The sequence below is a fragment of the Labeo rohita genome, chromosome 10 (genome assembly GCF_022985175.1).
Source record: "Labeo rohita strain BAU-BD-2019 chromosome 10, IGBB_LRoh.1.0, whole genome shotgun sequence".
Taxonomy (NCBI): domain Eukaryota; kingdom Metazoa; phylum Chordata; class Actinopteri; order Cypriniformes; family Cyprinidae; genus Labeo; species Labeo rohita.
Window position 1 is genome coordinate 7,972,915 of NC_066878.1, and position 21,945 is coordinate 7,994,859.

A 21,945-nucleotide genomic window follows, 5' to 3' on the forward strand; every position below is an offset into this window, starting at 1 on the left:
AACTGCATGTCTAAATCATTCATTTAAGTACTCAGTTGCTGATGTCAAAAACATTAAATGGTGTGTGTTTTCATATTAATCAAGAAACATCTGTAAGACTCCACTAGTTTGACAAAACCTAAGCCTAACACACAGTCGGTCTAGCAAGAAGATAAACACCGCAACAATATTACAGTAATATTAGCCCACTTAAGTACACTTAAGTGATTTTAAATATAATCAATAACTGGTCTGATATCCATGGACGACCGTTTGCCAGTTGGACAATAGAGGGCTTGCACGCGGATATGTGGCCATACTGGATACTCTGATGTAAACAACAGCATGGATTGCATGGTTAATGTACTACTGAACATGTTGTTCTGCTAATGTATGCTTTTTAAACCATGGGGGGAAAAAACGTGCAGAAGCTGCTAAATCACATAGAGAAGCACTTAAAAAGCAGGAAGAGGCACAAAATTTGGACAAACTATAGTTAATAAGTGGTAAAGATATGTATGAGCAGTATTAATTAAAATATTAGCCTAATATTTCACCTACCTGACCGGAAATGATAAGATTCTTGCCCTGGTTTAGTTTGGCCAACAACAAACGTCTTTTGTTCCTCAGACAGTTTTTTGCACTTTTCTCCTAGATTTGTTATCACTTTTGGCAGTCTATAGTACTCCAAATGTTTTCCCGGTCCAACCAATTAGTACAGCCCAAAACATGACAATAATTGATCATTTTCAGCAGCAATAATCAGTAAAATATGCCTTAGGTTTAGTGCCATTGTTTGCGTTCAAGTTCCGCCAATATGGTCGAATGATGACGCGTTGTGAAAACACTCAGCGATAGATAGATGGATGGGATCATAAGTATAAAATAGAATGTTTTCAAATTAATCTAGAAAAGTCTGCGACAGTTACTCCTTCAGTTTTGACACAAGGCATGCTGAGATGAGCCAAACCCCATCTTGTATTAAAACTGCAGGATATAAATTATAAATGCTGCAAGTCTTGGTTTGAAAATGGCGCTGGACTTGCAAAGGCCAGACAGATAATTAGTCTTCCATTCGTTATGCCTGGAGGACAGATAAGGGGTCCTTTTGTATTGTCCCATATTACACTTTAGTTGTTAAAACTAACTCCAAGGAGAGAAATTCCAACTAAATCATATCCAGTAGGTTCAGCTGTCTCCCGGTGATAAAGCTACTACAGTTGTTGCACAAACAAACGTTGGATAAATGTTTTCCTTCTTCGATAATGAAAATGTCTCAGGTCTCAGAGACAGGTGAACCTCAAGTAAACATGCTGAACATATTGAGCACGCGGTGACACGATTTCTAACCGATCTAATCAGTCATATTTCTGCAGTTGTATTGGTTGGCTTATGACTTTGTCATTTTGTGCGTGCGCCGCAGATGATAGATGAGTATAGCTAAACGCATTTTCAGCACTGTGGTCTACTCCCCTCATCGAAAATGAAGTCTATTTTGAACGCACGCACGTTCGCAGCTGTGGTTGGACATGAAACAGCCAAAACCGATTGAGTGCTGAATTGGACTGACAGTTGAAAGAAAAAATCCGGCTCTACTGAAGAATCTAGATCACACAAAATCTGACGCGTTCCCAGTTCAAAGTGGACCCCTGGTGGACCCCGAATCTTTTTCAGCAATCATGAAAAGACTTCTTAGTGTCTTTACTTGCATGAATAAGTCAGTGCATGTTCATACGATATAGAGCTGATTTTTCATTTGTGATTTAAACATGTAACAATCAAAGTTAGTTACCAGATACTAAATAAAACTGCCATTAACCGAGGGGAGACGCTGTTTCTTTGGTTTAAGATCACACGAGGAGGTGCGTTACCTGGAGATAGGTGTTCGCGTTCCTGCTCATTAGCTGGCTCAAGATCCACCAGAACTGTTCGACTCCTTCTACTAGGTAAACGTGACCGATGCTTGTTTTTGTGAATTGTGGGGACTTTCCATAGATTTTTATAGTTTTTATACTGACAAAACGATATTGTCTATCCCCTAATCCAACCCTAACCCTAAACCTACCCCTTACAGAAAACATGTTTGCATCGTTACACTTTCAGATAAACATCATTTACTATTTTTAATAATTTTTTTACATTGTGGGGACCATCAAAAATTTCTGGTTTTACTATCCTTGTGGGGACATTTGGTCCCCACAATGTAGCAAGAACAAGTACACACACACACACACAATAAATAAATAAACAAAATAACAAACAAACAATAATGAATGTGTGAGATTTTAAGTGGTGAGATCTGATAAGTGGTTCTTATATCCACTTTTTTTAATGGACGTGGCCATTTGTACATTTTATGGATCAGGCTTCCAGTTTTATTTGTGCCTAGCTATTTTTAGCTGGTTTTGCTAACTGAAAATTGTTGTGTCTTACTATATTATTTTAATGTATTATCTTAATTATGAACACACACTGGTTTGTTGTGCAAACAGTTTTACCGTTTACTGCACGTTGTTATTCTTCTACTTATTTCCCAATAGCGGTTAATGAACCAGAAATCTCACCCATTGGCTTACTAATGCTATTTGAAGAAAAAGGTGGATAAAAAAGTAATTAAATTATAACCTACAAAAGTATGCAGATATATGTAGCTTCAGTTTTTTAATGGCCTACCTGCTTTCCACTGACAATAGTGAATTTTAAAACCGAGTGTTAATGCATATATATATATATGTGTGTGTGTGTGATGCGATCTGGGAAAACCCATCGGATGTCGCGCCGGGACGTTTTCAGGGAATTCGAAAAACAGATCGCATCACGTATATATAAAACTGAACTTATAACAGAACTGTTCTGCTAGAACAGACTACTAATTTACTGCCAGATGGTGTAGTTGCGTCATCTACCAGCAGGGGCCATGCTAACCAGCTAAACCTTGACCCCTTGATGCCACATAATATTTCACACAGAGGCCAAACATGTGGCTTCAGGTGTCAAACTGATCTATTAATAATAATAATAATAATAATAATAATACGCTAAGCAAAGTTGTATCTGTAATTAAGATTAAGCTAAAACATAGTTGGAGTTCTCAGCCTCCTGATCATATGGTTTGCTAATTGGTTTCAGAGGTCTTGTAAAAGTCTAATTATATTTAAATTGACATGTTCTTACCTGGAGGGTCCTGTAAGGTCCTTCATCAGTTCCAGTAAATGAATATTAAGAATCAGTCTTCATTAAAAACAAAAAACAGACAGCTCTTATGACCATTAAACACAGCTAATTAATGTTAATGCCCTAAACATAAGGAGACCTTGAAGTCTTTCCCCTCAGGCCATTCATTTAGAAGGGTCAGGAAGTTATTCATAATGAAACAGCTGCATCAAATTGAAAAGACAAAGACAAAAGATGAATCTTTTACTACTATTACTAAGACAAGCCATTTTGTCTCTCTCTTAAAAGAAAGCAACGCTGTGATTGAGAATGAATGCCCCTTGTAAGACCACTTTGTACTGAATTGGCAACCTCTTAATTTTAAATTACGTTTGTAATTTAGTAAATTTAGTCATGCAAATGTATGCAAATGTAATGCTTAGAGCTGTTATTTCAGAAATTTTCTGAAATTAGGTGAAAATTGTCTTGTATTACAGACAATGATTTAAGTATAACCTTGATATTGGGGTGGTTCATCACTGCATTTCATTCATTTTCAAATTCAGTGTGATTCAGCTGGTGTCGGTTTCTTCCTCAGAGCCTGTCTGTCTGATGACAAGGTGGGAAATAAACTGGGGTGACACTGCTGAACACAGATTTTTATTAGTTGTGAGGTGTTCGGTGAGATAATATGCATTTATAAAACAATTGTGCTTACCAGTTTTCTCAAACACGTAGGATGCAAAGATTCCATCTGCACTGATAACCTGGGATATATGACTAAAATGAAAAGATTTTCTTTGAGTATAGTTAAACTAGTCTAAATTAGTCTAGTCTAAACTAAAACACACACACACACACACACACACACACGTTTATGCTTACCAAGCCTGCATTTATTTGATCCAAAGTACAGCAAAGACTGTAAAATTTTGAAATATTTTTACTATTTAAAATAATTGTTTTCTATTTGAATACATTTAAAAATGTAATTTATTCCAGTGATTTCAAAGTTGAGTTGTTAGCATTGAAAACAGCTGATTATTATCTGAAACAGAAATCTTTTGTAACATCATGTCTTTATTTAAATAAACGTATATATATATATATATATATATATATATATATATATATATATATACACACACATACTCTAAGCTTTCGAAATGTTATAATGTATAATGTTTCAAAAGCTTTTTATTTAAGATAAATTAATCTTTGGATTTTTGTATTCATCAAAGAATCTAGAAGGAAATATACTCAACTGATTTAAATATTGATAATAATAATAATAATAATAATATTTTTACCATTTAAAATAATTGTTTTCTATTTGAATACATTTAAAAATGTAATTTATTCCTGTGATTTCAAAGTTGAGTGGTTAGCATTGAAAACAGCTGATTATTATCTGAAACAGAAATCTTCTGTAACATTGTAACATCATGATGTCTTTATTTAAATAAAAGTATGTATGCATATACATACATATACATATACATATATATATATATATATATATATATACACACACACACACACACTGACTCTAAGCTTTTGAAATGTTATAGTGTATAATGTTTCAAAAGCTTTTTATTTAAGATAAATTAATCTTTGGATTTTTCTATTCATCAAAGAATCCAGAAGGTAATATACTGAACTGGTTTAAATATTGATAATAATAATAATAATAAAAAAATTAATACTTCATGAACAGCAAATTCACATATTAGAATGATTTCTGAAAGATTATGTGATACTGAAGAGTGGAGTAATGATGCTGAAAATGTTTGAAATTTTTGATGCTGAAAAGCTTTGATCACAGGAATAAATAACATTTTTTTAAAACATTCAGACAGAAAGCAGTTATTTTAAATAGTACAAATAATTTAAAATGTTACTGTTTTGCTGTACTTTGGATCAAATAAATGCAGGTTTGGTGAGCAGAAAAGACTTCAAAACATTGAAAACTTGAAAACATTCAAAATCTTACTGTTCAAAAACTTTTGACTGGCAGTGTATTTTTAAAGAAATAAAGTAATATTCTTAAATATTAATAAAACTGAAAATAACTGTTTTCTATGTTAATACATTTTAAATTGCAATTTAGTCATTTGATGGCAAATCTTAATTTTCAGCAACAACTACTCCAGTCTTCAGTGTCACACAATATTTTAGAAATCATTCTAATATGCTGATTCAATGCTCAAGAAATATATATTATCAACAGCTGTTTAATATTTTTGTAAACTGTAATACATTTTTAAAGTTTCTTTAATAAATAGGCTAGAATGTTTAAAAGAACAGCATATAAAAAATAAATCTTTTCTAATATTATAAATATATTTACTGTCACTTTCATCAATTTAATGTGTCCTTGCTGAATAAAAATATTTTTTCTTTAAAAAAACTGACTCTAAACTTTTGTACTGTACTGTATATACAGTCTATTTCTTAATGCATAGGCCTGTGTGTATGTCCGTGGGTCGAATTGCAGGTTTAAAATGACTCCGTGAACCAGTTTACAATAAGTGAATTATTTGGACTTTCCAGCACTCAGTGGTGAAATGTTACCACAGCTACGAGGCTTCACCCGAAGAGGGCGTGTCGCTTGGGGGCGGGACTTGCTGCCAAACTCTCCAGTGTGAATTCTCACTCGCTCCACTGCTCGTCCAGACTTCACCTGCGAGCTACGCACAGAGCAACCGCCTGATCCTTTCATCGCACTCAACCAGAGAGTTCAATACTATCCAACAACTTCAGACGAACATATCTCTGTTGAAGATCTCATCGGACTGTATAAAAGGAGAGCCGGGGTTTTCTATAAGGATGCATTCGGTTATCTGCCTTTTCGGTGCCTTCATAGTAGCCGCTGTGTTTCATCCAGGTATGTCAGTTAATTTATAATGAAAATATTGTAATCTCACTGTAACATCGCTGCCGTAATTCGAGAATTTTGTTTAACAGGTTCGTTCCTATAGTGGCACTTAGAGTTTTTTTACTTCCTTTCATCAGTGAACATCAACAAGTTTTTATAATAGCCGTTGCCGCAATTCGCTGGCAATCATTGGCAGGTCATGTGTTAGACTTTTCATTTCTCCCACGTTAAGAACAAGAGGTCAACTCTCCACCTGACGAAGATTAAGCCATCTGTGCCCGCCGCGGACATTCACATTCATTCATTTTTATCACCAGCAGTAGGAGACTGCGATAAAGCTTTCAAACTTACCAAGGATTCTCACTACAGAGAAGTGAATAGGAAAGAAAGTGTTTCAACTTTTAGTCTGGACGCGTGACTTAACATGCGACGTAATGTTGTTAATACCACGCGTTTCTGTTTCGGTTTAACTGCATCACAAACAAAAACGTATAGAGAACGGTGACATCACTCCTGCGCGTGCTTCTGAATTCCCCATCATTGACTGTATACGCGTCATTGCCAAACAGAAACTAAACACGGATCTTAAAGGTACGGTTAAGCTAAATAATAATAGTAATAAAGTCTCATGTTGTTAAAACCTGTATGGCTTGTTTTCTTCCGAGGAACGCAAACACGTTTTCTTCAGAGTCTTCTGAAGTCACACAATAGGTTTGTGTGAGAAACAAACCGAAAATAGCCTACTTTGTGTTCCCGGATCATTATTAGTTTGGACGATGAACGAATCAGTCAGATACGGTTTTGTGAATCATCAAATTCAAAGATCCAAATCGAAATGATAAGACTTTGTCCTATTCTTCACGCAGTGCTATTGTATGACGCCGAGGACTAGAAAAATAATCTTTTACGCTACTTTTATGATACTTTTGTTATATTGCGTTCTCTATCGCTCCAGTTCCCATTCATTCCAATATCATGGGAAAAAACAAACAGGATCATCTTCATTCACCCTTCGTTTTTCGCAAATGAAAAAAGTCACACGGATGTGGAGCGATTTGACAGACTACAGAATTGTAATTTTGGGATGAACTAACCCTTTAATAAGCGACTGCATTATTTTGTGTTTGTTCATGGCTGTTGCCCGGCGTGCGGAAATTATGTCAAGTTAATCAGTAATTAAAGTCTAGGGGATTTTGAGACGCGCGCGAACACCGAGAGAGGGGGAGAGAGAGAGAGAGACAGAGAGAGAGAGAAAGAGAGAGAGAAAGAGAGAGGGGCGAGCGCGGGAGTGGGTTGCTTACGGGAGGTTGCGGAGGTTGAGGGCGACGTGTTACAAATGTAGTCATTTGACTAGTGTGGGGTTTTATCGGTGTCACATGCTTGTTTTCTCATCAAAATGTATTTGGGATGTCTTTATTTGTCATCATCGATAGGCTAAGTCTAGTGATTGATATCTTTGAGGTCGCGGCTGTCGTAGTATTGCTCATCATTTTCTGATATCTATCTATCTATCTATGGGCAGAAATAGTCAACATTTCCTCTGGTGTGATGCGCTATACTAAACCGCAGACTATTTTAAAAAGCATTTTCCGTGTATAATAACTCACATTAATTGCAAGACCACGCATTAATTGAGAGATGATTATTATGTTTTGCTTTACAAAATCATTTGTCACACTGCAGGACCATTTAAAATTAAACTAATTGGGCAAAATGGTATTTAAAAATTGCAGGGGAAAAGTGACCTTTAACAAGGAAGCCTTTTTACTGTTATGCAGCCCTTATGCATCCATATAAAATTTAATGCTTTTTCAAAATGTTGTTGAAAATAATGACATATACTGTCTAAAAATAGTGTTTACTATGTTCTGTATGATACTATGTGACGTACAATACATAATGGGAAATTTGTTCAAATTAAATGTGTTCAGCATTAAATTAGGGAAGCTCTGTCACGCAGTGGGAAAATGCTCATCATGTGACATTTCCAAAATAACACTTGTTTGTCTGCCTGTTTGCAGAACTTCATTTTATTGTACGACAAAGAATGTGTTGTTGATTATAAAGAGCTGATCTGGAAATTCATTGGAAAATACAGTTTGTGTGAAGATTGTTTTCAGGCTATTGTTGTGGGATTCTGTTTGATCTGACAGAGCGATGGGCGTGGTTCACGATTTTGCCTGAGGAACCCTTATACCATCCTTCAGTATTTCCTAGTGTAGTTTCTAAGTGACAGAACATGACATCTCATGATTTATCCTGAGATGTAAGGCATGTTAGTATATGTCTGTTTCCCCCACACAGACATTGCTGTAAGCTACGTGGGCAGTTTCAAAGAGTTCACCCCTACCCCAAACAAACACACACATACGTAACCCATAGCCTTTACTCAAAGGGTATTTGCTGTTATGACCCTCTGGCTCTTTTTGGTTGTGTGTTGGAAAGGTCAGTTTTTCTGAAGTGCTGTCAGCAGGAGACTGATCACCGGTATGCAAACAGGTAAATAAAAGCACCTCTGCTATCTTGGCAAGTTCAGTGGTTGAAACCTGTGGTCTAGATGTACTTCACAGCAAAAACCTGTTCTGCACAGCTTCCTGAATACAATATTTAATTTGTCAGTCATTAAATAACCTGGCTGATGAAACATTTCCTTATTCTGATTATGAAGAATTTCCCTCTTATTCTGAAAGCTGTATGATTAAAGGGCCAAAGAATGTGGATTGGATGCTTGAAAAGGTTTCAGAAATCATAGTAATATGAAAAAAATAAGAATTATTGGAAATTCCTTTGTGTATGTGCATTTGTGCACTTTTGGAAAGTTCCTGTTAGTTCATATTAGGGTTACTGAAACCACAGCTGTATTTTTATTTCCTTTTACATATCAGTGACGTTGCTCTGAATGACATATGACCATTAGGAGGAACTGAAACACACACTAAACCAGAAAGCACAGGCCTTTGTTCAGTATGAGAGAAAAAATAAACCTAATTACATTAAGACTGACACTAAACTGCATCTCCACCAGGAAATCCCACATCTGATAATGTAAGCATTCAAGCGAAAGATTCATGCCACCGTGGCCTGATGGGGGAATATTTTGTCATTGTTTATTGGCAGGCAAGGGTTTGAGCTGATTAACGTCAGTTCCACTTAGAAATCAAACCGGAAAACGCATGTAGTGAAAAGAAAAGTCTAATTCATATTTGCATATTCATTTAGTTTAAGCCTAACTGTTGAACTGCTTTCAGGAAGAGCCAATGGGAGCATATGGTAAAAGCTAATTTTACAAGTTTAGGGCTTTGTTCGTCTCAAATGGTGGGAAGAGGGAAAAAAACCTGAGAGCATAGGCTAAGTGAACAATGTTTCATGTGCTACAATGATTGTAGGTATTATTCTGAAATTATTGGATCCAGGCTTGGATGAGACAGGCAGTTAAGGTTTCAAAATGTGCTTTTGACCAACCGTTTAAATGGGTTGAAGTGCTGAGGCCATTATGCCATCATTTATTCATATTTAAATTCCCCCCGACCACTTGCGCTCATGCATGCGCACACACGTATGTTCCATCACAGGCTTTTAACAGTAAATTACTTAAGCCAAGTGTGTTGGACCAAGCATCTGCTCTCCCATGAACACATGCGCACACATATACATTATCCCTCCTTTGGCTTCGTCTGGGATCTTTCTTGTCCATCAGACACACTCCCCATTTGCTAATGGATTAATCGGAGCATTGAAGGAAGACCTGCTGTCTGCACCGCCCAAAACGGCCCCCTGAGACTTCAGCCGGTCTTGTCTACTCATCTGCTCCCACAGCTCTCCTTTGCCACATAATCAAAGAGAATGCTTACATTAGGCCGTGTACGCTGTCTGATGGACTATTGTGTTGGTTACCAGCTCTAAAATGTCTTTTCCCAAGATTGCTGGTTGATAAAAGGCAGTTGGTGGTCTTAAGAGCGGCATTAAGCGAATATTGTTCTCTCGCTTTAATATTGTTATGCATATAAGCAGCGTGGCGATGCACAGCAGGGAGACACAAGTTCAAGGCTTTCTAGAGAAGCTTTAAACGAGAGTGCTAACTTTTGTGTGCTGTACACAATAACGTCATTTTCACAGCGGAATTCACATCCGTGCTATCACATATGGAAGTGGCAACAATGCTTATTCAAGTTCTCCTGGTGGCAGACCTGCTTTTCATTTAGAAAACACTCAAGGTTTTCAGATCAATATCTGTCATGTAACTTACTGTAGGCATCAAACTTACCAGTTCTCGCTCGGATACAAGACTTTTTGCAAATGTGGAAAGCTGATTACATGTGTCGATCGAGCTCAAATAAGTTTACCTGCATTTATTTATTAATATAAATGACATTTGGCAGCATGACAGAATGTAAGGCGGAATGTTAAGGACTGGCAAACAAATCTTCTTGCCTTTTACGTTTTTTTTTTTATCCCATCTTGAGTTTAATGGGATGGTTTAAAGAGCCATAACTGACTCTTTTGGGCCACTCTTGCTCATTTATGGGACGGTGATATAAATATATTGACGTGGCAGTCAATAAAAGGGTCCGGGGATGGCTATCGATTAGACAAGCATCCAATTATTTCTAGACAATGTGTTTTTTAACATGCGCACTTTGGCGGTAACTCAAGAGTGTTGTTAGTCGGCCCACGGCGAGGCCACCTTGAGCCGTTCGATATAGTTTTAGCGGCAATTATGTGGCTGTTGGAATGTTATTTATAAGTTTGCTTATAGCACAAGAGTCATAAGTCACCCTTTCTTCGGGGTTGTTGTATCGATCAGTTCAGAGATCACAGAGTAGAACCAATTTGAGTGCGTTTACTGTTTGCGTTTATGAAACGTACAGTGTGCGTTTTGATCTGAGATTTTTAAGCCATACGTTTTGAGGTCGATAACACCCCCCAGAAAAGGATTTACATACATCAGGCTGCTTGTTCACGTGTAGTGGTTAATGGTGGTCTGGTGGATATTATTTCATCAATGTCAAATGTTTGTCCTGGCATTTAGATCCATCTACAAAAGGTTGCGAGTTGTAGCGGCCCTTAGCCCCGTCTCCCTCCCGCCAAATCACATTCTGTCAAATATCCATCTGAGGCTTTGAGCGCTTCAATTCAGCCTGACATTCAAAGCCACACAACCTTTCTGGCAGCCATGGAGACGCACGATAACCGGATTCCCATTCTGGGTCCGTCGCTTTGATGCTGTCTGTGATGTGCAGATTGCATTTCTCCATGTGTGAGGAGACGTTCCTGCCTGCCACTCTCGCCTCTTTAAGTGACGCTTTGAACCCAAAAGGGCATGACAGAGGAAGGCATAGTTTTTTTCCCCCCTCTCTTAAATCTGTTCCGTATAGAGTGAGAGAGGCGGATGGAAAGAAGGTTAGAGTGCTCATGAGCTCCATGGGCATGGGACGGGATCTCCCAGAGCTGTCAGGGTGAATGAGGAAGCACTGACGTTGGTTAAATCTATTAAAGGCAATGCGGGGTGAACCGTGAGCTTGACGGGTGGCGGCCCTACTCGGAGACGCTCAGCGCAAACAATGCGAGCGGAAGAGACGGTCAGAAGTCTCAACGTTTAGAGCTTTAATTGGTCTTTCCGCAAGCTCACAATGGGCCTATTCGTTTGAAAGCTTTTTTTCTGTCAGACTTGAGTGCAAGGTTGTGCCACTTAGACTTGGAATGCCAATTCCAAATGCAGTTTGAATTTGAATAAAGTCAAATTAAAAGGAATGGAAAGTTTGTTTTTCTAGTTAAAGGGATAGTTCTCTGTCAACAAATTTTCTGTCATTGCTCACCCTCATGTTGTTCCAAACCCATAAGACCTTCGTTCATCTTCAGAACACAAATTAAGATATTTTTGATGCAATCCGAGAGCTTTCTGAACCTGTATAGAATGCAATGCAACTACCATGTTCAAGGCCTAGAAAGGTAGTAAGGACATTGTTAAAATAGTCCATGTGACATCTGTGGTTTAAACTTGTGTTTTCTATTCGTGCAAAAGTGATGAAGTCCAAGAGCTTTCTGACACTGCATGGACAGCAACACAGCTGACAAGTTCAAGGTCCAGAAAGGTAGTAAGGACATTGTTAAGATAGTCCATGTGACATCAGTGGTTCAATCTTAATTTTATGAAGCTACAAGAATACTTTCTGTGTGAATAGAAAACACAAATAGCAATTTTATTTAACAATTTCTTCAATATACATTAAAATAAGTTTAAACCAAAGATGTCACATGGACTATTTTGACAATGTCCTTACTACCTTTCTGGGCATTGAACACGGTAATTGCATTGCTATCTATATTATATAGGTTCAGAAAAGATATCTTAATTTGTGTTCTGAAGATGAACGAAGGTCTTATGGGTTTGGAACAACATGAGGGTGAGTAAATAACGACAGAACATTTGTTGTTTCAAAACTGCATACCTCTATCTTTTGCGGAACAAAAAAGCCAACATTTTGAAAAATGTCAGTGCTAATGTTGTTTTGGACCCCACTGATGTTCATTATGTGGACAAAAACATTCTTCAAATTATCTTTTATGACTTTCCACAGAAAAAATGAAGCCATACAGGTTTGTAACAACACGAGTGTGAGAAAATAATGACATAATTTTTTGGTTGAACTAACCTGAATGTATTTTTAGTAAACTTATTAACGTGGAAGAACACTTCATTTCCCAGCAGGATACATGACTAAACTGCAACTTTAGAAATTCAACACAGGCAAAGTCCTCTTTCTGTCATTCCAGTTTAGCGTCTTTACAGTGTAGTAGGGTGACACAGTAACTCAAATATGTACTCAAACATAGTGTGAGCCAAAAAAAGACTACAGAAAGGCATTCATTTGCATGTGGGTAAAGGAATTTCTTAAAGTGACTATCCACCCAAAAATTCCGTTTTGATTTACTCATCCCCATGTAGTTTAAAACCTGTATGACTCTTCTGAGAAATCCCACTGAGACATTTTTCAAAATATCTTCTTCACAGAAGAAAGAACATGGTACAGTTTTGAAACAATATGTGCGTGAGTAAATGATAATAGAACTGCAACCATATTAAAAATGCAACCCTGGCAGAATTTGGAAAAAACTCCCCCAGACAGAAGTTTTGCATGGTAGCATTTCAGTTGTGGCAGAGGTTCCCAGTGGAAGAGGATGTGGGAGCCTTTTGAAGTCATTAGGTCCATTTTACTGTACCGTACGTCATCCATCTTTACCATGCGGTTTCTCTTAGTACACAGCTCTAATGAAAAAGGGTCAAATGTTATTCCCACTTACAACGTAGTGGCCTCTTCCCTCATGTTCACATCCTTTTTTAGCACCTCCCACTAAATCACGTTCAGCGGCGCTGAATTGTTGTCTTTGTGCGCCTAAGTAATAAATTAAACTGGTTATGTGATTTAAAAGGGTTACTGGTGGGAGTAAGAGGGAGGATGAATGGATGGGTGGATGAGGCTGCGGCTGGAGGAGTGTATGATAAAAAAAAAATAACATTGCGGAGATGAAAACCTTGAACCTAAATCTCAGAGGAGGAAGTTCAACTGCAAGTTCATGCCCAGTAAAATCACACGTAGGAGTATCATTAAGAATTGCCAAACAAAAAGGCTCCTAAAGATGCATGGCATATAAAATCAATTGCGACTCAATTTATTATTCCCCTTTCGAATTTCCAAAATGGCTTTGCCGCATGACTTTACATGCCATAGTCGGATAGCACTGGATTTTTGACAGGTTAAACATTCAGTAAACCTCATGGTGAAAATGATTAGGGCAGGCAGCCGACCTGCTCCGCTCCCGAGAGGCAGGGGAAGAAGCATCCTCTCATGCGATAAATTAGTTCCAGCTCTCACAGGCTGGAGGAGCTCCCTCAGAGCTCCATGTTGTTTCAGCGTGCACCGTTCTAATGCGATTTTAAAAGGTTGAAAGTTGGAGTAGAGGTAAATGGTTGATTATGTACACACAAGCCGTGCACATCTGCTTCGGTTCACAACGGGGAGAAAGAAGTCTGCATCCCCCCCCCTTTCCTGAACCTGTTTCTGCACATCGAGAACCTGGCCTGAGGGATTTTTGCGACGCCTCCCAAAATTCCTGTCTTCACGAGCGGGTCTTTATCTCTCTTCACATGCAGATTTAATGGTTGAGGGATTTTTTTTACACTATCTGCACCGACATCACACATTTCCACTGTTTTGCTGCTGCTTTTGTGATGGGAATACCTCAGAGAGCTGGATAAAACATCAGTCTTCCCTAGCCGATCTGACTTAGTCTTTTTGCTCTCAGTTGTCGTTTGAGGAAAACTTTAGGACGGATCCGTCTCTCTATTTATTCAATAAATCCCACCTCTGGGTGTTTGCCCTTTTCGCTCCCTCCCTCTCCCTCCTAAAAATCCCTTGTTTCTTTATTCTTGTGTGACAGCACTTTCTGCATTCAGCACAAATTGATTTATTTAACTTCCAGAGGGGTCAAGTACAATGGGCCCTATGTTAAAAGTCCCGTAGATGTGCGTGGAGGAAAACTAAGAGCGTGCTACGCTGAATATCAAGTCTGAGGAAGCTGTGCTCTTTGGAAGGCCATCGGAAAAGAAAATTGCTTGAGTGGTATATCTCGAGGACCCCCGTAGGCTTCGCTGTACCGCTAGTCTGCCATTTTGTCACCCCATGGCCTCCACTTTACTATGCTATGCTAATAATCCTATTGACCTGTCCTGTAATTTTCCTCACAGCAAATGAGGCAATTGCACATCCAACATTAACCTCCACCGGAATGGGTTGTAACAGCTAAAAGCCATGGTTTTTGCCTTCAAAATGGCAGCTTTTTAATAGCAGGGCTAACTGTTCTGTTCAAAGTGTTCATATTAGCCATTATGTGAACTAAAAGCCAGGAAAGGGAAGAGAAAAGATTGCAGTCAGATGTTTTCCTGCTTTTTACGCTAACCAAACGCTGTATATATTTGGCCGGTCCTAATTTCAGATTTTTAACACATCCGACAGCTGCTCTTAAAACTACATTGATAAATCTGGGTTTTATTCATAAATGTATAAACACAAATAATTCTACTGCTTATAACAAGTCACAAGCACATTCAGTGCACTTTAAGCAGTCCACTCCATCTTCTGAAGTGCCGTTCCAGCGGCATGAGGCTGTAATATATTTGAAAGGAGCTTAGTTGCTGTCTGCTAGCATCCACGCTGAAAGCTTAGGGTGATAGCACACTAAATTTAACCACAAGCTGACCAACTTCCACTTCTTTTTGTACATCCTTATTTGGAAATACCTGTAACCGCATTCATAGCGGTCAGAGATAACGCCATTCTTGGGAGGCTTTCGAGCGCTTATCGTAGATCTCATACTAAAGGTATTTAAGCTAAAAGCCTGTGCCTTTGGTGTTCCCAACATCTTAGGTGGACTATTTGCAGGTGAAGAGTTTTAATTCCTTTTCTTGCTCCCCGTCTCATTCTGTCCCCCTCTCGCTGGGACTGCACACACACTTTCGGAAAAAATTTCTTCAAGTGTGTTCCTTGGAGATAAGAGGCGATGTATTTTTCTCTGGGCAGTGTGCTAATCTTCTGCTGTTCTATATATAGGAGACACAAGCTGAAGTATTTGTTTGATTCAGGCCCATGCAGTGGTCTCATGACCACATTTCGGCTGTCATTTAATGAAATTGACCTACGAAACACAATGTTCCTCACACATACGCAAAACTAAGGAATACAAGGGCTGATTTCTGTGTCTGATGCTCAGTAGGTTCACAAGCAGTTTGACTTAATTTGAAGCAAAAGTTCAGAAAGCAAAAACAGCATAATGGTGTTGACGTCAGATTTTAGTCATCACAGCATTTCCATTCATCTCAGTGAAACGACTGACTGGCTGAGGTCACCACAAAACCGCTGTTAGTCTCAAGCCCTTCACTAAAAACCACTCTGAGCTGTGATGTTAAACGCAGTAGGCGAGAAAAATGTAAGTACATTGGTGCCATTAAAGGCATAGTCATACAGATTTGGAAATATGTGAGGTTAACTTCGCCATGCAAACTTGATAAAAACGTTGCCATCTGCTTGTTTTTTTTTTTTTTTTTTTTTTTTTTTTAACTTGGTTCAATGTCTGTTTTATTCAGTTCAGGCTGCAGAACTAGAACTTTCAATATCGTTTCTTTTGTTTTCTTGCACATTGCTAACTCAGGCGTGGGGAAGGGTAACGTATCATATCACTGTAAAGATTTGGAGCATGTTTGATCCTTTTCATGAACTCACCCCAGTGGCTCTCGTGTCTCAGATGGGCCGAGGCAGCCAATGGCTCAGTGCTACGACTGATCCGTTTTATCTGCAGCATCAGACGTTGCACCATCCTGGGCGGCACTGGCAGTGCAGATACTTTCCCCTCTCATCTGCTAAACATCCCAACACTGTTTTCCAGCTTAGAGCTAAAGTCAGATGCGGTCTCTGTCTCTCTATTTATATATTGATTTGAGAATTGTATGGCTAAGCTGTTTTTTTATTTCCTTGGAATTAAAATTGATATTCAAACCAACAGTACTGTTTTGACTGTGGCATTGCATTTACATATTACATCTATATACACAAATGAAATAAGTTTACATCGAGTAAATTGTGTTTACACCATATTACTAGTTACTTTTTCCATTTTTGATCTGCCAATCAAAATAGTTAAAAACAAAGCCAGAACAAAATTCATTGTTGTGCGTCTCCAAGCAGCCATAGCAGTGCTGTCACAGAATAAATCTATGTTTTTGAACAAAACAGTGAACGATTCAATTGTTCACTCTTAAAAACAGTGACTTAAATGCTTATATATAGTAGGGGTCGACCGATATATGTTTTTCAGGGCCGGTGCCGATTCTGATGATTACAGTTTAAGTATACCGATAACCAATATTTTGAATGATATTTTAAATTTTAAAGTGGGTAGGTCCTTGATTCTGATTGGTTGAGCCATGTTCAAAGCCATTGTAAATTACTCTACAAACATACACCTTTGTTCACATCTGTGTTTTGTGCTGCAACTACTTTGTTGCAACCACAACAAGAAGAATGATGTTTGTATTAATATCATTACACTTTATTTACACTTACTAAGTATATAGAATAACCGTTTTCTAAAAGCAATAAGCCCATGAAGCCGTGGTTTACTCCGCTTTGTGTCAGGCTTCTTGGGGCTAACTGATGTCAAAATTAAGAATAAGAAGGGGTCTGACAAAAACTTTTTTTAAAATGCTTTTAAAATACTTTTATCGGCAAATCGGTTTTGAAAATGACCAGTACTGATAGCCATAAAGATGCTTAATATTGGTGCCAATAATCGGCCAGGCCAATAATCGGTTGACCCCAATATAGTCTTGAAATGAATTGCCGTTTTTGAACAAAATAGATGACTGAATGACTCAATCAGTGATTCAATTCAAATCACTTATACAGGAAAGGTCACAAAAAAAATCCCAGCACTAAAAATGCACAGACTAACAGTATCTAACAGTATCTGTAGTTTTGCATTCTACGTAATGCGTAATTTGCATTAACAGCCATTTTTTTTGTCATGTAATTTGATTTAACTGTTATTTTTTTATTGATTCAATGAACGATTCAATTCAAATCATTCATGAAGACTATTGCTTGTTGTATGTACTGGCACCTACTGGCATTTAGATGTAACCTGAAGAAAAGGACACAAACATTTGCACAACTAATGCACATACTAACAGTTTATGTAGTTTTGCATCCTGCATAAAATATAAAGTTCTCTTTGTCGCATGCTTTGCATTAACAGTTATTTTTTGATTGATTCAATGAATGATTCAATTTAAATTATGCATAAAGACTGTCACCAGTTGTGACTTTATAGCATATTGATGTAACCTGCAGAAAATTCTCTCCACTAATGCACAGACTAACAGTATATGTAGTTTTGCATCCTGCCTAAAATATTTAGACTTATAAAGCTCGCTTTGTCACGTAATTTGCATTAACCACCAATTTGACTCAAAACCAAACACGACTTGTGCAGAAACTCCAACACGAAACACTAAAAACAAAGGGCTCTTTCATATTCAATATTGTTTTGATTTTGCTCAGATATTCCTCAGGTGTTTGCATTTTATTGGAATCCGGGGCTCATTTCTTGTTCTTGGCCAGGGAAAGTGTTTTTAAATCTTATCTTAGCTTGTGCTGTTGTGGTAACTGAATCCTGAGTGCCCCCAGGAGCAGTGCGGTAAAACGGCGGGGAGGAAACTGGCTGCCCTCGTCCTGGCTCTCGTTGCCAGTGGCTATGCTGCATCCCTCTGCATGATTGAAACTACAAAGCAAAGCTGACTTTATCTTCTCATCCAGTTCAGAACATGCCCTGGCTTTGTTTCCTCCGCTTTTAAATAAAATGAAATCTACAGTGTAGCGATGCCATAACGGTGTGCCCAGGCCTGACAAGTATTTGAACAAAACATCAGGTGTCTGCAGTCTTTCTGAACCGCCTGCTTTGAAGGAACAGAAGGTTTGGCTGCAGGAGGCTGATAGTTAAAAGCTCTGATGTTTCTATACAAGTGATGTTTACGTCCTGCATTCACCTTCCACTTCCTGTCCGTTCAGTGTTTTCACACAATATTTCAAGGAAAATGGCAAACATTCACATGATAAACACCCCTTTCTCTCAGCTGCTTCTGATTTCTCTGTCAGTCATTTACAATAGTAATGTTTTTGCTCTGCTAGTGGGCGGTTGTGCAGAGAGGTGGAGAAGGCTCAGACGTTTTATTTTAGCATCAAATTTGTCTCAGATCTCCTAAAACGTTATTTCAGTGTTACTCAATCATATATACATATTTTTTTAAAATACTCAGCAATAAGTAAGTAATTCACTGGTTGATTTACGCCAAAAAATGGAAACACTGTGGCTCTGTGCTGGTATCAAAACATTGCTGTGTTTGTTTAAACATCTTGAACTGCCCGACAACAACAACACTGGCTTAACCAATGGCGTGTGTGAGTTTAGGGCGGGACGGTTTGTTTGACCAATGGCAAATGAGGGACATTTACCAGAAACCTGTTTGAAAACTATCATTTCTGTAATTCTGTTAAATTCAACTAGGAGTCATACGAAGAGAAAACCTTACCTTAAAAATCAGACTGTGTTTGTGATTCTGTGATCTCTCCTGAAATCTAGAGGAGATGTGTGTGGGGTCAGTTCCTCAAGAAGCAAAGTCTCCATTCACTTATATTGCCATCTATGAAAAAAAAATAGCAATATTAAAGCAGTCGTATTTATGATTGTGAAATAGGGACGCACTGATATTAAAATTCTGTGCAGTACGTTAAGACGATATTTATTTATTTATTTATTTAAGTTATGGCTGATTGATAAATGACTCATGAAAATTCTGTACTAGTGTTGTCTAAATAAAAAAAAAAAATGTAATGCTACAAGTGAATTTTGAACATCACAAAATTAAATTGTACAGTATGAAAAATGGATGTTCATTTTGACTGGAAATTAATTTACACAAATATCCGCAGTTGTTATTATTAACTAAACTAAAACTATGAAAAATATTTTTTAAAAATGATCTAAAAATAAAGCTAAAATAACTAAAACTGAAACAAAATAGAAATATTTTAAATCAACTAATAATAATGACAAAAGCACAAAATTACTAAAACTAAAATTAAAAAATAAAAATTAAACTGGATTCAAAGTATTTAGTAATACTAAAATAGCATTGATACAAGTACATTACAAATCTCTAATCTTTGCTGACAAGTGATATGGTACTGATATATCATGCATCACTAATTAAATTTATGATTTGTGGAAATTAAAGACGGAAATCCGCAAACTGTTTTACTCTGTTCATCAGACTGGATATCAAGTCTGGTCTTGTGCAGTCCGTTGGGAAACGGGCAGTTGGCGGGTGTGGTTAGGACCAACAAAAATGACTCTGTCTTCAAAGTGTAATGCAGATGGCTTCAGGGTAAAATTCCATTTCCCCTCTAAAATGCACACAGACACACACCCGCAACGACCTCCCCGCCCCAGTCTCACACATACCCCACAAACAGATGTGCTTTTGCTCATGCACATACACACACAGAAAAGTAATGAAAAAGAATTCGGCCTCATCGCTCCTTTTTTGTGTGCCAGCAGTCCTATTCAGGTGAATTCATAAGCAGCTGAATACCGCAGTTCCAAGGTCTACATCTATTTTTCAGCCATGCCGTGTGCCACAATGGCACTTAAAATTTGAGTAGAGGTTATTTAAAAGTAATCCACTATTGAAAATTAGCACCAGAATATCATACCACAAAATTTCCGAAGGTTATCCTGTCTTACTTGCCTTTGTTATCTGATAAAAAGCTTCACACTTTTTGCTAGGAGCACTAGGTTGGGAAGTGTGCCAGGTGCCTGAACTGAAAGCCTTTGAAGTTATAAGGCAGATTTCATTTCTTCATCAGATCCCCAGCCGAGATCAACTTATAATGACTAGGGTTCATATTCTTTTGAAGGAGCAGGCCTTGAAAATTGTATTTTAAAGGAAGGCCACAAGTGATATTTTGCCTCTAGGGCAGGAGACAGTCGACTAGCATAGTTCCCAGAATGTCTTTTTGAAGCCGCTTCATCATAAATGTGCACTGAAAAGGATTTTCGGCACACTGACCTTTTGGTTTTCCATAGCCTTTAGGTGAAATGCTTGAACTTTGTGTCTAGAGGTCTTAAAGATCTAGTGGACAGACCAGGAAGGATCGGTGTCAGCTATATAAACGCACGACGTGGGCTCCTATGTGTTAGGCATCATTGGTTTATTGGCTTTCTAAAAATAAAAGCCTATTTAATCTCTGTGTTTGCTGCATTTCAAAGACATCAGGCGTTCAGAGAGGTTATTGGAAACTCGTATTATATAAATATGAATTAGAACAAAAGATGAGTCTTACAAAAGATGGGCCCTTTTTAAATCGCATTACAAACCCTGTCACGTTTATAATGCTTCAGACCATACCGAACAGCTTTTTTCTTGAAAGTGATTACATTTACATTGACTAGAGTATGTCGAGGAAAGAAAAAAAGGATGCACATTATGTTTTAAAAGCCTGAAGCTGTTATTCAGCGGACTGGTATGGGAATGGTATTTCTGCCCTCTCTCAGATTATTAAAATAACATGCATGAGTCTAACACCTTCTGATGCACAGAGTAAACAGCGTAAATGATTCAACACATGTTCCCTAGATCCAAACCAGCTCAGAAACACTCTCTCCAGCTCTCATCCGATCATTAGCTTCTGCCTGCAGTTAACCGATGTGACCAGGATCTTAATGACTTTACGCAGTTTGACTACATTACAGCTATGCCGTCCAAGTAGACGGGGTCCAAAGGACTAAAATATTTACGATTCTGCACTACTTGTAGATTCATGCTGTTGTCATTAAAGAGACCGTTCACCCAGAAATAAAAACCTATCTTCATTTACTCAACCTCATGCTGTTTCAAACCTGTATGACTTTATTTCTTCTGTATAATGCTGAAAACATTTTTTGCCCATGAAGAGACAGTCTGTGTTGTTTGGATCCCAAAATGATTTAAGATATGTTCTTTTGTGTTCTGCAAAATGAAGAAAGAACAGTAAAAATAGTATAAATACTGGCAGAAATGTCTTACTTTATGGAGAAATTGTGTTGGATAAAATGGTAAAAAGATTTTGATTCAAGTAAAAAAGAGATACAAGATTAAGAAATGCTTATTTAGAGCATTATTTAGAGCTTATGAGAATGAGAGGTATGAAGGCATTAAAGGAGAAGTCAAAACTTCAAAAATCATTTCAAAATTTTAGTTGCTGCAGAAGTACCGACACAGTCTTTGCAAAGTGAACATGCAAAGAAGATCAAACACCCTTAACAAATAAAGTAAAACAGCAATG

The 21,945-nt window shown here is 37.8% G+C and overlaps 1 protein-coding gene across 2 annotated transcripts in view; it reads left to right on the forward strand.

The window, feature by feature from the left end:
• Positions 1-5,777: 5,777 nt before the first annotated feature.
• The window catches only part of alcama (activated leukocyte cell adhesion molecule a), a 78,436-nt gene continuing 62,268 nt past the window's right edge, over positions 5,778-21,945 (forward strand). For both annotated transcript variants that reach the window (XM_051120942.1, XM_051120943.1), the window contains exon 1: positions 5,778-6,019. In XM_051120942.1, coding sequence (XP_050976899.1) covers positions 5,962-6,019 — 58 coding nt within the window. In that variant the 5' untranslated portion in view covers positions 5,778-5,961. The remainder of the gene's footprint in view (positions 6,020-21,945) is intronic.